General features: G+C 38.2%; 1 protein-coding gene across 2 annotated transcripts; it reads left to right on the forward strand.

Moving 5' to 3' along the window:
• The first annotated feature begins 10566 nt into the window (after window positions 1-10566).
• Window positions 10567-13843, forward strand: TPBG (trophoblast glycoprotein). 2 transcript variants are annotated; one of them, XM_081296519.1, is made up of 2 exons: window positions 10567-10887; window positions 11618-13843. In XM_081296519.1, exon 2 carries the CDS (start codon window positions 11960-11962, stop codon window positions 13226-13228), a length of 1269 nt encoding a protein of 422 aa, XP_081152645.1. In that variant the 5' UTR covers window positions 10567-10887; window positions 11618-11959; the 3' UTR covers window positions 13229-13843. The 2 variants fall into 2 exon arrangements, with proteins under 2 accessions (XP_081152645.1, XP_081152646.1); XM_081296520.1 differs by lacking the exon at window positions 10567-10887 and adding an exon at window positions 11424-11459.
• Window positions 13844-15747: the final 1904 nt, after the last annotated feature.

Below are 15747 nucleotides of genomic sequence, written 5' to 3' on the forward strand. Positions count from 1 at the left end.
TGAATTATCATTTTCCCAACAGTTTATGGGAAAAAAAGGCATGCTCTATGGCTACTGTTACTATGAAAAGGTATCTTTTCCCATTATGTTGAACATATTTATAGGGCAGAAGGGCCACTGTGCAACACGGAAGGAAGCTCCTTGATCTGTAAAGCCACCTTGTCAGAAAGTTGGAAATGGACTTTCAGGGCTCATAGGATTCATTATTAATAGAGGAGTTTACCTATTTCATTTAATGCCATACTTGATAGATTTTGTTCTATTTCTGGTTTTTAAAAACACTTTTGGTTTGAGTCTTTGCTTTCACTTTCCTTTTAATTAACAAAATTTACCTTTTGTTATGTAGTGCTACAAAACACATCTAAGCTGATAAGTATAAAAGATGAAATGTTATAATTTTGGAATGAAGTCCTTCCTAAATATGACACAAACCTCAGGAGTCATAAAAGGAAGGGGCAATAAATTCTAGAATATCAAAATTTTAAAAATCCATTGAAAAATTTTCTCAACCCAAATCCAAAAACAAATGAAGAAATATTTGGAAATAATTTAATAAATAAGGTACTAATTTCTCTAATGCATACAAGTCATTTGGGAAAATATATTTTTTAAACCCTACTAGAACAAAATAGGCAAAAGAATAAGAGTAAATGGAATCACAAAAAGAAAATATAAATGAATTTTAAACATAAAAAATTATCATACTAATACAAGAATAATACAATTTAGAGTTATGCAAAGATTATATTTTTCATATGTAAAGTGTCAAGTACATTCAAAAATGATAACATGGTCCAAACATTGCTGGTAGGGATATAACGTGTTATTATCCATCATCTCTGAACAGTGCTTTGGTACCAGCTTTCAAAGTTACAAAAGCCCATACCATTTCACTTAATCAATAATTTCACTTCCAAGATTTTTTTCTATGGATATACTGGCATATACAGAAGATGACAAATGTACTCAATTATTACTTCATTGCTTGGGATAGAAAAAGACCCAAAACACCCTAACAGGGAAACAATAAATTATGGTATATCAATCTGTGGCAGATTGCATCTATAGACCCATTTCTGCAGACTTTCCTTAATATAAGTCTTTTGCCATTGTCACTTTGCTGCACCCACCCACTTTGAGTGGGGTATAATTGCCCTACTCCTTGGTTTTAGCATGTGAGTGGTTCTTGTTTACAGCATATACAGGCGTGGTACAAGCAATATCTTTAAAAGGGCTGAAGTGAATTAGGCTTGATTGCTCTTGTGCTTAAACTGTTGTCATGAGAATAATATGCTTCAGCTATTCCACTGGTCTTGGGAGGAAGCAAGAGTTTATTTAGAGCATAGCTGTCTTCAAGTAAGGTGCTCTAGTCAAACCCAGACTAGAATAGGGCCTCCAATCAATATACAGAAGGATGAGCAAATCCAGAATAGCAGTTTGCTAACCAAAATCAGATCATAATATCCTCAATCAAACCATAGACTCATAAGCCATACTTCCAAATAAATATCAGCTGTTTTAAGCCACTGAGTTTTCAGGTGGTTTGGTGTACAGCAAATAAGTAATACACTATCCAATGGACACTACCCACAAAAGAGGTCTTTATTGTACTAATGAGAAAAAAAATCTCTGAAAGTTACTAAACTGAACAAAATGCTGAGCCATGGGTAGTGTTTGACTATTTTTGAAAATGAATTTGCATAAATGTGCATATTTATGCAAAGATACATACAAAATATCTGATAAAAGCTTGTGGCTGAGGGACAGAAGTGGATATGACTTTTTGCCATATATTCTTCTGTCACTTTTTTTTATTATGAAGAAGCCAAGTCTTTTGCCCTCGTTGGCCTTGAACTCCTGGGCTCAAGCAATACTCTTGCCTTAGACTCCTGAGTACCTGGAACTACCTATAGACACACAATTACACCTGGTTCTCTTTTTGTTGCTTTAAAATTTTAAACTCTTTAAATGTGTCATATCATTTTTTTGGAGTTAAAATTTTTTTAGAACTCAGGCTATGGATAGGGTTCCAAATTTTTCTGGTGTCTGATAGAGTATGGGGAAAAAACATAACCCTCAATAAGTTAGATTCTTAGATTCTTCTTCCTTTACAAGTACCATTCGGATGTTTGTTTTGCTTGTAGAATTTTTACCATAAAATCAGGAGTTTCAGTAGTTTTTGTCTGGTGTAGAACTCTATAATTATTTCTTGATCGCTGGAAAATATAGGTAAAGAACACTTAAAACTCAATTAAAACAGCCCATTTGTTAAAAATGGGCAAATAAATTGATCAGACATTTCATGAAAGAAGATACATGGATGAAAAATAAGCACATTTGAAGGTGCTCAACAACATCAATTAAAAGCAAAATGAGATGTCATTACATACCTTGTAAAATATCTAAAATTTAAAAAATTTAGACCATAACTGCAGAGCTTTGTTGAAGCTGCCTGCCTGAATAAAAGGCACTGTTAGTGGTAATAAAAAATGATACAATCATTTGGAAAACCACGTTAGAAATCAGTTTGTTAATATCTGAACAAGTTAAAAATGAATCTACCAAAAATACCCAACCTTTCTACCTCTTGGCACTTATCCAAGAGAGATGAAAGCATATGTCCATACAAAGACTCAGATGTAAATGTTAATTATAGCCTTTTATGTGATAGCCCCAAACTGGAAAGAGTCCTATGTCCATCAGTTGGTAAAGGATAAATGAAATGTCCCCTATCCATACCATGGAGTACTACACAGCAAAAGCAAATAAAAAGGAATGAATATGTGACACTTGTAGCAGCATGCATGAATCTCAAATTAACTTTACTGAGTGAAAGTTGCCAAGTTAAAAAAAATATACACGATATAAATCCATTTATGTGAAATTCTAAAAAATTCAAATTAATTATAGTAGTAAATCAAATTGATGGTTGTCTGCATATGGGATGGGGAACAAGTGACATATGGTTACATGGATTACAAAAGGGTATGAGGAAACATTTGAGAGTGATGAATATGTTCATTTTTTATTGTTATGATGGTTCCAAGAGTGTTTACTAAGTGGAAAGTTAGCAAACTGTACATTTTAATTATACACAAAAAATTGAAAAAGAAACCAAATGTTAGAATTTGTAAGGTTACTTAATAGGTGCACAGTTATTGTTATGCTTTGAGTATTTCTATACTAAATGTCAAAATATTTTAATTCCATTTAAAAAAAGAAAGCTAAATTTCCATACTTGAATCAATTGATTTAATAAATTGGTGGAAACAGCACACTCCCTGAATATTGGGCCCTTGTCTTTTATTCATCATTGCATTCTCAGTTCTCAGGGGAGCATCTAGAAGCACTCATCATACACTACAAAAACATTTATTTAATAAATGAATAAACTCAGTTTATCAATAGCTAGTTTTTGTTGGTGATAGGGATCCATCCTAGGGTTTCAAGCACACTAGGCAAGTATTTTTCTACCACTGAGTCACATCCCCAGTTATCTTCTCTAGAAAGCTTCCAATTCATCACCATGAAGCTTGGAAATTATGGAACAATTATAGGGTGACTGCTGATGGTATGGAGGATGGTTGTAGACATGACCAGAAAACCTTTAAATGTCTTCAGTATTTTCTGAATCTGTAGGCCTTTTATTTAGACAATTTCTCGATTCTCTCTTATAGCTCTATTAAATTATTTTTTTGTCAATAAACTAGTAGTTTTATTTTATATTTCTTTTTTATTTGTTCTTTTTAGCTGTACATGCCAGTACAGTGTATTTTGACATATTATGTATACAAAGAGTATAATTTATTGTAATTAGGATCCCATTCTTGCAGTTGTACGTGATATGGCGTTTCACTGATTGTGTATTCATACACGAATGTAGGAAACTTATGTCTGATTCATTCAAGCTCTATTAATTATAGGTGAAGCCCTGTCTGATTATTGAACATTGACTGGTCAGTGTTTGTGTTATTCTGGTTCTATATTATTTTGAATATCACCCCTTTCTAATACTATGACATTATTATTTCTTGAGTTAAAGTACCTCCTGATGTCATGTATTCCTTCAGAAGGCCTTTATTCAAGTTTAGCATAGACATTCTTTGACATGTTCTCTAACCCAACTTCATTCTATCATCATTCACACTACACACCATTCAGCCATATAATTTGACACTGGCTTGACTTTCATCTTCCTAGTTAAACTCTTTAACCTTTTTTTTTTCCACTGACAAGATAGTATGAGAAATTTCTATTCCAAAATACATAACATCTTTTGGTATTCTCATCCTCAGCTTTTATAGAGGGGATCTGATAAATATTCAGTTATTGGATTTGAACATTTGAAGCAGTGATACTAGTCATCTATAGGTTGTACTGTAGCTTGCTGTGTAAGACATAAAAATAGATTACTGAAGTTGGAATCACATACCCAAACTGTGGCCTAAGTCTATCTGCTGAATGTCTACCATGGATGCACAACAGATTGTCAATTAGACATTTTTTAAAGGGAATTGCTGGCTTTAGGAGTGGTTCTGTTTGGAAAGCAAAGTAAATGCTACAAAAAAAGAAAGCACATTAATAAACATTTATTGAACTTAAGTAAATTTAATTAAAATTAATTGAATTTGGATGGTAGCTACGGTTGCCACTGCTCCATTTTTTTGGCTGAATTCCAGTTTGGGTTTAGAACCATCTTGGGGAATAACTAAAGAAATGGAAACTCTTTTATGTCATCTTCAAAATTTAATTAATTTACATTAAAATGGATATTAAATAACATTGCTGATTTAAATATTTGCCACAACTTCTTTTTAAAGGACAACAATTTCAATCAAATAAGACAGGTTCTTCTTTAAACAGATAAGTACAGTGTTTTATCCTTTCTCTTGGTATATTTCAACTTCCTCACAATCAAACCTAATTTTTGTTGCAAACCATTAGAATTTCTCTTGTACATCATTTAAAATAAAGAAGTTAACTGTATTACAATTTTTAGAATTATAGATGTCTGTATTCTCACCTCCATAGTAAATAAATCACCAAGATTTGTAGATTCTCTTAAAGATCTATATAGGTTATATTCAAATTTTCTAAAACCAATGTTTCCTTTCAAAACAAATATTTTATAAAGTCCCTTAATTATATAAATGTGACTTCACAATTAATTTTAAATATATATATATATATATATATATATATATATATTAACTATAATACTAAAGGAGAAATAAAAGGAGAGTAATCACATATTAAATAATATATATGGTACAACAGAGAATGTTTGGGAATGAGTATATTAGAAGCCTTAAGGAAGTGATGATATATTTCCATGCTATAAATAAGCTAGGATTTAAAAGATGTTAGACTGATATTGTAAAGCTACTGAGAATAGCTTTTTTCAGTATTAGACATTTGGAAGTAAAAATCATGGCAAATATAACTATAAATGCAAACTAACTGACACAGGTAGGGTTTGTGGGTGATTCAAATAGAATGAGTGGTGTGGCTGCTGGAGATAAAGTTTAGGTAAATTTCCAAACAAAACAATATACATTCTTCCATTAATAAACAACATAGTTGTATTTCCAGTGTAAAACACACACACACACACACACACACACACACACACATGAAAAGTATTTGGAGTTTAAATGTAAAATGGAGTTGTTTCTAGGCTGAAACTTCAGGGTTTTATCTATGAGAATACCTAAATGGCTATTTGAAAGTTATGTGCGATTCAGAACAATTCTTGATTGTAGGGAATTGCTCCCCTAATTACACGATGTCCAGTATCCCTGGCCTCTACCTACTAAATGTCAAAAGCTCTTCTCAATTGTTGCCGACAATCAGAAAATGCCTCCAGAAGAATACGAAATGCCCACTAGGGGCAGTGTCTCACTGTGGAGAGTCACTGGTCAATAAAATCTCTTCTTGCATGGTAATCTTTTACTTCTGCTTCAGTATGTTTCCTCATCTTTCATTTGGACTTCCCGACTTTTCTCCTTATTCTCAGTCTTCTCTGCTTATAATTCAACATACATGTTGAATTACATGTCATTCCCCTGCTGAAAATCTATATTGGTTCCCCAGCACTATAGGGTAAAACACATTTTTTTTTTTTCTCAGATTGGATGGAGGTCAGTAATCTGATATCATATTTCAAATCTGACCTGTACAACCTTCTCCTATGTAGCTGTACTCTTCCCCATGTAGTCTCCAGAATTGAAAAAAATAATCAGTCTTTTCACCAACTTTGCTGTTTTTTTTTTTTTTTTTTTGGGGGGGGGGCCTCTGGCAAGTTCTTACTAATACTTCAAAAGGCAACTCAGGCATTACCATCCAGTAAAACCATTTCTTGTCATTCTCCCACTTAATCCTTAGCTTTGTATCAATCTTATGTTTTGTAACTGTTAGTCTGCTCTTCCCTTAAATTGTGAGTTATCTGAGGAAGGGATTTTTAATCCTATCTAGTGTATCAAATAGTTAGAGGTTTATGAGGAGGTCTTTAAAAAGCATTTATTTGTTTACTCTTTGTAGTGCTGGGGATGGAACCCAGGGACTCATGCATGCTAGACAAGTACTCTACCATTAAGCTACATTCCCAGGGCATTTGTTTTTTTGTTTGTTTGTTTGTTTGTTTTTTACTTTGTGACAGGGTCTCACTAAGTTGCTCAGTTTGTTCTCAAGCTTGTTTCTCCAGCCTCAGCCTTCAGTAGCTGGGATTCCACACTCATCTAAAAAAGCATTTACTGGACTAAATTTCAGTGATAGTGATAGGTATTTAGAGAGCTCTGCATATTACCATATAATTGTTTTTGTTTGTCTTTCAATATTTTCTCATCCTTTAGCTAGCTAGTTTATTCTTTCCAGTTGATCACAGCCTTTTAGTTTGTTCTTTATCTAGTAGTTATTTAATCCCCAATGAATTTCAAAACATCTTTATTATGCTTTTTTACTAGCTTCCATCCTCCTTGTAGTGACTGAGACAAATATGTCCTTTGAAGCCCATTCTCTCATTTTTATTTTACTTAATTAAGGCTATATATCTCAGATGACTATTCTTTCTAAAGTTATTTGAAATCAGCTCATGAGAATAGGATTTGTTTTTAACTATTCCAGTTTCTAAAAAATTATTATTCCATATGTATAATTTCTCTTTTTGTCACTGTGACTCTCATATTGGTTGTTTTTAGTGTTGGTTCATGGTTTTATAACATACATGCTTGGTGTTCACCAGGACTTGACTTTGGGGTATTTCTCATATTTAAGAATGTTCACCTCTTTCAACTCCTTTGCTAATTAAGCAAGGATGAAAATAAACTAGTTTTAAGAATCTTGGTTATTATATATCTGGGCTTCATGGTGTTGCTTTGCTAGCTATCATAAGAGTGGCCATAATCATTCATCATTTTTTTCCTTTTTTCTTTTATACCTTCATTTAATTTACTTATTTTTATGTGGCATTGAGGATTAAACCCAGCACCTGGCATATTCTAGGTGAGTGCTCTACTTTGAGCCACAACACCAGCACCCCCACCCCCAGCCTTTTTTTTTTTTTTTATTTTTCATCTACTTTATTCCTTGCCTTCTCAGGATTTAGCAGCAATATTTCAATAATGTGTGGATGACTTTCCTTTGGGTCATTAGAAAAATAGTTTCTGCAGAAATAATCTACATAAATGATAGCGTAGAGACATTTTTCTGGAGGCTACAATGTGACCTATTGAGATAGGCTAAATTGGTTCTTATTTGTCAGGATATTCAGCTCTTTCCTTTATTTCATTTTGAAATGGAAGAATAAATGGGGAAAAATGTGCTCTGAAATCCTCTGTCCCGCTTTAGCATGTAAATAGCATCATGCACAAAAAATTTCAAGCTGTCAGGAGTAAAGAAAGTATGATAATTTAGGATAATTAAATGCTTGAGACAATCAAAATAGAACTGATCCTAGTAAGTTTTTCTTACTTGCAGAAAACTTCTTTAAAAAGTAGTTACTGATCTAAATGTCTTTCAATAGGACTGTTAAAAAATTGTACAGTAACAATCCACAATATGGACTATTCTACAATCTCAAAGAAAGCATACCTACATGGATGGACATAAAAAATATGTATGGCTGTTTTTAAAAAAAGAAAGATTGTGAATGGTATATGTATTCTGATTTCATTCAGTTAAAAAAAATAACAGAAACAGAAGCAAAATATATACAAAAAATAGGGGTGAAGATGTATACACCAAACTTCTCCAAGTCTGCACTGAGAATTTACATTTCTGTGTTTGTTTACCAGATTATGAGCTGCTTTGTTGCTAGATCAATTGCAGGATGCCAAACTAAATTTGAATTCCAATTAGAAACAAGTTTTTTAGTGAAAGAATTTCCCACATATTGAATGAAAGATATTTTTACTGAAATGTTTTCATTGTGTATCTGAAATTCAAGTTTAACTAGGAGTCTCGTAATTTTTATTTGTTAAATTTGGAAACTCTACTTTAAGGAGACCTTTAATTAAACATCCTGTACTTCTGTCACTAACAGTTGCAGAGATAAAATAGGTCACCATAAATGACAGGAGGGAAAGTAATTAAGGAGAAAACAGTAACAACAGGTGGTTTTGCTAAGTATGTTTCATACATTATTTCAATTCTCATGAAAAAATGCCTTAAAATTTTATTAGTGGTACTAATTTTTTTTAGGGGAGGGTATCTTGTTTTTTTGTTTTTGAGATTGGTTTTCGCTATGTTACTTGAACTGGAGATCCTCCTGCCTCAGCACATGTCACTCCACCAGATTTAGTGGTCCTATTTTAAAGATTAAGAAAAAGAAATACACAAAGCAGTCCTGGGGGTGCATTCCTATAATCCCCGCTACTTGGCAGGTCCTTAAGTAGGAGTATCTCAAATTCCAGCCCTACCTGGGCAACTCAGCTAGACTGTGTGTCAAAATTTAAAGACTGGGGATGTAGCTTAGTAGTAGAACATTTGCCTAGCGCTTTCCAGGCCTTGTGTTCAATCCCCAGTACAGAAAGAAAGAACAATAACAACCTCCACAAGACATAAATACTAATGATATCTCCCTTGCCTCTGAGCTGTTTTGAAGAACAGATAAGAATATGTATTGTTTTTCTATATTCTAAAATGTCTCACTCTTCTACCAGAGCAGTTGCTCTTTTGCTAAAATCAAAAGATTTTATAAAATCAAAGATTTAAATAATCCCCAGCGTCACTATAGTTTTAATTAATTTTATTTTTAAAATTATATATTCAAACTGCCTCTTTATAGTGTAAAAACTATCATGAGTTTTAACACATATATAGATTTATATAACATCACCACAATTGGGATACAGAACATGACTACAGCTTTTCAGATTCTTTTTTGCAAAAAATGTTTCACATTTATGTTGCAAAAAATAAAAGAAAGGGATTTAGATAAATGTGCTGAAGATGCAAATTAATGAAACTGGCTTTTTGCACAAATCTCTGCAGTCTCCAATCTCTGCAGCTTTTTTGTCTGGGCCATTTTTGTTGTTGTTTCTGCAGACCCTTTCTACTAACCATGAATAGATGCAGCGTTGGGGCCCTCACACTAGACATGTTACAGGAACAAACTTCAACATTACTTATTTGATCCTTTTTATTGTACCAGATCTTAATTTTCTCAACCGTTTTCCTTAATATCATTTATCCCCCTCTTTAATATGAAGAAACCTGGAATAACAAAGACCTTCTTAATACTGTGGAGGAAGTTATTTGATTGGGGCAAAGGGGATATAGAGTTTTTGAGAGAGCAATGACAAGGCTTTCAGGACCCAAGAATCGTTCCAATATAATAACAGATCCCTCCTGTAATCAATCAATTTCTTAGTTCTTTTCCCCAACCCCATAGTCCTGCTCCCTGCAGGGTGCCCCCTGGGACTAGGAACTTTGGGATAAACTTCTGCATTCCCAGATCAGCCTGGTCTATTCCCCATCCCACCAAGTTCTTTCAGCTTAAGTTACTTGCACTGACACCACATCTGGAGGGGGTGGGGCGGGCGGGTCCGCTTTCTGGGTGACTCACTTGGTTGCTATTTGCCTTTTGTTTCTAAAATGCTTTGGCTGCCGTTTTCTTTCTTCTGCTTTTAATTTTTGGAGGAGAAAAACCTAATGAATCAAGAATGAGTCTCCTCTCCACTAATCTTTCTCAACCGCCCCTCCCCCAAAGTTGGTTCTCTCTCTTCACAAGTTCCATAACTACCCAAGACGTGCGGGGGCGGGACAGGTGGGAACGCATTAACAACACTTAAATCTGAAGTTGACAGCCAAAGGTACCAGTTTGGTGGGGAGACTTTCTCAAGCTCCCTTACACACTGCTCGGCGTTTGCTATTGCCGCTGTACATTTCAGCTCATTTCTTTTTGCTGCTGCTGCTGCTGCTGCTGCTGCTTTGCGCTGCTCCGTCACGCCTTTATCTCTTCGCTGCCAAAGGAGCCCGAAGCAGGATAAATTCCACGAGATTCCCCAGCGGTTTCGTTCCTGTCCGAGGTAAATACTGTATGCAAAGTGTAGAACCACCAAAGGATGCCGGGGAGGGGGAAGAGAGAGGGATTCCCTCACCTTTTCCGGCACGTTCCCCGTAGATTTCCACCAGGAGGAGGCGCGCGGCCGGATCACCCAATCTCCCTTTCTAAGTCCACCCTACCTAGGGCTGCCAAGGTTGGCCGAGCGGCCAAAATCCCTCCTGCAGGCCAGGCCCTCCCCCTCCCCCCGGCTTGGTTTTTCCCAGCTGTGGAGGATGGGCCAGGGACTGGGGTGCTAGGAGAGTCGGCGCTTGCAGCGCGGAGCCCGGAAGTCGCCCTGACTCTGGTGGGACTCCGAGTTGGCTTCGGAGGTGGCGGGCACGGAGGTGAGCTGTGGGGAGCCAGAAACCGAGCAAGAACCCAGAGGTGGCGCCGGGGCCGCTCCCTGTCCTCGGCAGGAGAGTAGCTTTGGTCCTGATTGCCACCCAGCTCCGGGTCCCACCGCCGCTTTGTTCGCGGACTCCGTTTCTCTCCTTGGGAGAGGACTTGAACCCCCTCTAGGATCGAAGAGACTGGAGGGGCGCGAGTTGGGGGTAGGGTGCGACAGTTCTACGCCCCTCCATTTCCTATTAATCCAAGAAGATTCAAAGAGAGATCAAAGGACTCCTGTAACCTGAAACTTCCCTTTGGTCCTAACCTGGACCGGGAGGAGAGGTCTGGGCGGAGGCGGAGACCCCGGAAGGCAGGTGGTCCGCGGAGGCGTTGGGAGAAAAGAACTGGAAGATTGAGAAGTTTAGTTGGGAAGACGCTGGGGATTAAGCGAGAAGTTAGAGGCGGGAGATGTGTGAGATCGGGGAAGGAGGAGGGCGGGAGGCTAGATGGGTATATATAGTGTGGGCCGGGGCGAGCCCAGACTTGGCGCTCCGGGTCTTGGAACTAGATACCGCTCGGCTCCGGGGTAGGATGTGCGATGCGGTTGGGGGAGGAGAAGACAGTGCGGGCGGTTGGAAGGAGGTCTCTGGGACAGAGTGGAGACCTTGGCTCTCAGAGACCGGTTACTTCTCTCGGGGAGGGGCGTACACCGGGGTCTTCACGCTTCTCTCTCGCTTGTCCCAGGTCGCGCAGCGGATCCACCGACTGGCGCCAATATCAAGAGGCAAGGAGGTGCCACCCAGGGCGGCGCTGGAAGAGAAGCGGGAGGAGGAGCGCGGAGACCTGCGTCCCTACCCGCCGTGCGTACTTTCTGGAGGGAAGGGCGGGGGAATTAGCCCCGGGAGGGGGACGCTTGGTGGCAAGGGGGTTATTAGCCAAGTTCCGGCTGCGGTGGTCCCCCTCGGCTCCCACAAGAGGAAAGTTTTCTCCAGACGTTTCCGGCCGGCTCACTCCCTCCGGGCCCAGCCTTCCGAGCCTTCGGAGCGGGCGCCGTCCCAGCCCAGCTCCGAGAAGACGCGAGCCGCGATGTCTGGGGGGTGCTCCCGAGGCCCCGCCGCCGGGGACGGGCGGCTGCGGCTGGCGCGGCTGGCGCTGGTCCTCTTGGGCTGGGTCTCCTCGTCCTCTCCCACGTCCTCCGCGTACTCCTCCACCTCTTCAGTGTCGTTCCTGGGCTCGGCGGTGTCTGCTCAGCCTCCACTGTCGAGCCAATGCCCGCCGATGTGCGAGTGCTCCGAAGCGGCGCGCACCGTCAAGTGCGTGAACCGCAACCTGACCGAGGTGCCCGCGGACCTGCCACTCTACGTGCGCAACCTCTTCCTCACCGGTAATCATCTGGCCGTGCTCCCCGCCGGCGCCTTTGCCCGCCGCCCGCCGCTGGCCGAGCTGGCCGCGCTCAACCTCAGTGGCAGCCGCTTGGTGGAGGTGCACGCCGGCGCCTTCGATCATCTGCCCAGCTTGCGCCAGCTCGACCTCAGCCACAACCCACTCGCCAATATCAGCCCCTTCGCCTTCTCGGGCAACAACACCAGTGCTTCTGTTCCCAGCCCCCTGGAGGAACTGATCCTGAACCACATCGTGCCCCCTGCAGACCAGTTACTGAAGCAGAACCGAAGCTTCGAGGGCATGGTGGCCGCGGCCCTGCGCACGGGCCACGCACTACGCGAGCTGCGTAGCCTGGACCTGGGCAGCAATCAGTTCCTTTACCTGCCTCGGGACGTGCTGGCTCAACTGCCCAGCCTCAGGCACCTGGACCTGCGGAACAACTCGCTGGTGAGCCTGACGTACGTGTCCTTCCGCAACCTGACATACCTAGAAAGCCTCCACCTGGAGGATAATGCTCTCAAGGTCCTTCACAATGGCACCCTGGCGGAGTTGCAAGGCCTGGCCCATGTCAGGTTATTCCTGGACAACAATCCCTGGGTCTGCGACTGCCACATGGCGGACATGGTGGACTGGCTCAAGGAGACAGAGATAGTTCAGGGCAAAGCCAGGCTCACCTGTGCATTCCCGGAAAAAATGAGGAATCGGGTCCTCTTGGAACTCAACAGCTCTGACCTGGACTGTGACCCTATTCTCCCGCCATCCCTGCAGACTTCTTATGTCTTCCTGGGTATTGTTTTAGCCCTGATAGGCGCTATTTTCCTCCTTGTTTTATATTTGAACCGGAAGGGGATAAAAAAGTGGATGCATAACATCAGAGATGCCTGCAGGGATCACATGGAAGGGTATCATTACAGATATGAAATCAATGCGGACCCCAGGTTAACAAACCTCAGTTCTAATTCAGATGTCTGAGGACTGGGGAAAAAGGACAACTCTGCATGAGGTGTAGACTTAAGCTTTATCCAGTATTAGGCTTGCTCTACTTCCACCCTCCACTATAGACACCACTGACTTTGACTGAAAGCAGTGAAGGGGTTTTGCTTCTTGTTACGTAAATTTTCTTGGTGTGTTCTATTAATGTAAGAATGTAAGACGATGAACAACTGTGCATAGTGTTTGCCCTCTTTCTTTTCTTGGAACTCCTCAACACATGTGGAGTGATTTTTCAAGTTTCAGCATGGACTCCTTGCTGTTTCTCTTAGTACAATTCAAGGTGTAGCAAGTGTACCTACACAGATAGCATTCAACAGAAACTGCCTCAACTTTTTTTGAGAAAAATACTTTATTCATAAATATCAGTTTTATCCTCATGCATCCCATGAACTGCCTGCAGACCTTAGCAAGCTCTTAAAATAACCCTGTAGTGCACAGGAGCACCTGCATCCAAGAGCATGCTTACATTTTACTGTTCTGCATATTACAAAAAATAACTTGCAACTTCAGATAACTTCTTTCAAAAAGTAAATTACTTTTTTTGATTGCAGTTTATATGAAACTGTACTGAATTTTTTCTTTTTATAAACTGCATCAAGATTGAACAGACTGAATTGTTGGAAAAAATTCAATAAAGATTCTTAAAAGAATTACACTGTGTTCAAGTTTGGTATTTGAAAAATGGATGAAGGGCAATAATACTGAATGGTCTTGGTTCAAATGATAATCAAGTTATTGGTTAGCAAGCTGAGCAAGGTCTTATATAAATAGTCTTGGAAGATAGTTTTGAAGTGGTGGATTCTTTTAGGATTTAAATAGAGTATTTGAATATTTATGTGACTACATTTCTCATGGTCCCAAAGTTAATGCTATTCATGAAACAATTTTGTAAGAGCTTTATGAAGTTGGTAAGAGTGAAGAGTTCTATATGATAAACAGTTCACAGTTGGGGGCTTTTTCTGGACTAATGAAGTTGTTAGGGCAGAACAATATTATTTACTTAATAAAACTCTGAATTAAATTGTTCTATGGATGTTTAAAGGGTAAAACAAATATAATAGAAAAGTATAAAGATACAGTGTTCAGAAATAAAGATTTAAAAGTATAAAGACACAGTATTCAGAAATAAAGATTTAAAAGTATAAAGACACAGTATTCAGAAATAAAAGATTTAAAAGTGTAACTTTAAAAAGGATTCATTGAGGTTATAAAGTAAATTACAACTTGGATTTTCTTGAGAATGTTTTTTTAAAGCATTTAAATGAAATATACATCAGAGACCCAGCTAATATATTTTTAAAATTGCCATAATTGAATTTAAGCTTGAGGAAATAACCAGAGTTAAAAGACTGTGTTTATGTAAAAGTATCTCAACTAATCAGAGATATTAATGTCTAGTTCAGGATTTAAGAATTTGAGGATATTTTTTATGTTAGCTAAGCTCTGTATAGGCATATACACTTTCATAAGGAATAAGTCATATTTAGACATAAATAAAAGCAACTATAATCAATTGATAGCATTGATAATGGGTTTTTTTAAGCTTATCATCAGCCATTTAATCTGAAAAGTAAATTTTATTAATCAATCTCCAAGCCTTTAAGTGATTTAAAGTTAGCCTTTATTCCCTAACTTAAAGCATTGGGTAAATATACATCAATAAATCTTAGGGCCTGCCTGCATTCACTTTAAATTAGTTATGCTCTTCAGTGCTTTATGTTTGAAATAAAATTTATATTTCCATATTTGTATAAATACAATAGAATTAGTACTTTAGGTCCTAGAAATGTTTGCTAATTCCTTTTTTTAAAAAAAATTAAATTCAGAAGTTTCTGAATAGAGCTATCTATTCTATGTGACTATTTCTTGTTTAGATTATACAGTATAATCACAACAGACATTTTAATACCTTAAGTTCAACAAGACTCATTTTATGAAACTTGATGGTATTCATTATTATTTATGAGTTATATTTCAGATCCTATAATTACCTGAGAAAAGACTAAATATGTGATTCTTAATATTCCATAATTCTTTTAAATATTCCCTGTTCACCAGGGATTCATACACTGGCTGACTGCTATTATTTCCTAAGAACAATGAAGATACTCTGGCCTATCAAAAATAGTGAGTGTCTAATAAATAACAGCATGGCATTTTAAGAGTAAGCTGCTGATAAACTTTAGTTGGTACATCTGCTGATATTGTAGAAAACAAATTACAATATTGATAGAGACTATATTCAGAAGAATTGTTTCTTTTTTTTTTATTAAAAAAGAAGAATTGTTTCTTTATCACAAGATTCTCTGTTAAAAATTGAGCTTGTCTACAATTGAGGAAAGCAGTAGATTCATAAGTTCTGCTTTTCTCATCACCTCCCTGAAGCAATGACGACTCTGATCAAATGGAGCTGGGTTTCCGTCTGTTAGGTGGGTGGCTTTTTTGAAGTTATGACTTCTTTCTTCTTTTACCTCCTCCTCCTTCTTTGTACGGACTTC

The sequence above is a fragment of the Spermophilus citellus genome (assembly GCF_964194105.1).
Source record: "Spermophilus citellus genome assembly, chromosome: 5".
Taxonomy (NCBI): domain Eukaryota; kingdom Metazoa; phylum Chordata; class Mammalia; order Rodentia; family Sciuridae; genus Spermophilus; species Spermophilus citellus.

Bases quoted from the DNA above. Each gene is read 5' to 3' on its own strand.
- TPBG (XM_081296519.1), top strand. From the start codon at position 11,960: ATGTCTGGGGGGTGCTCCCGAGGCCCCGCCGCCGGGGACGGGCGGCTG.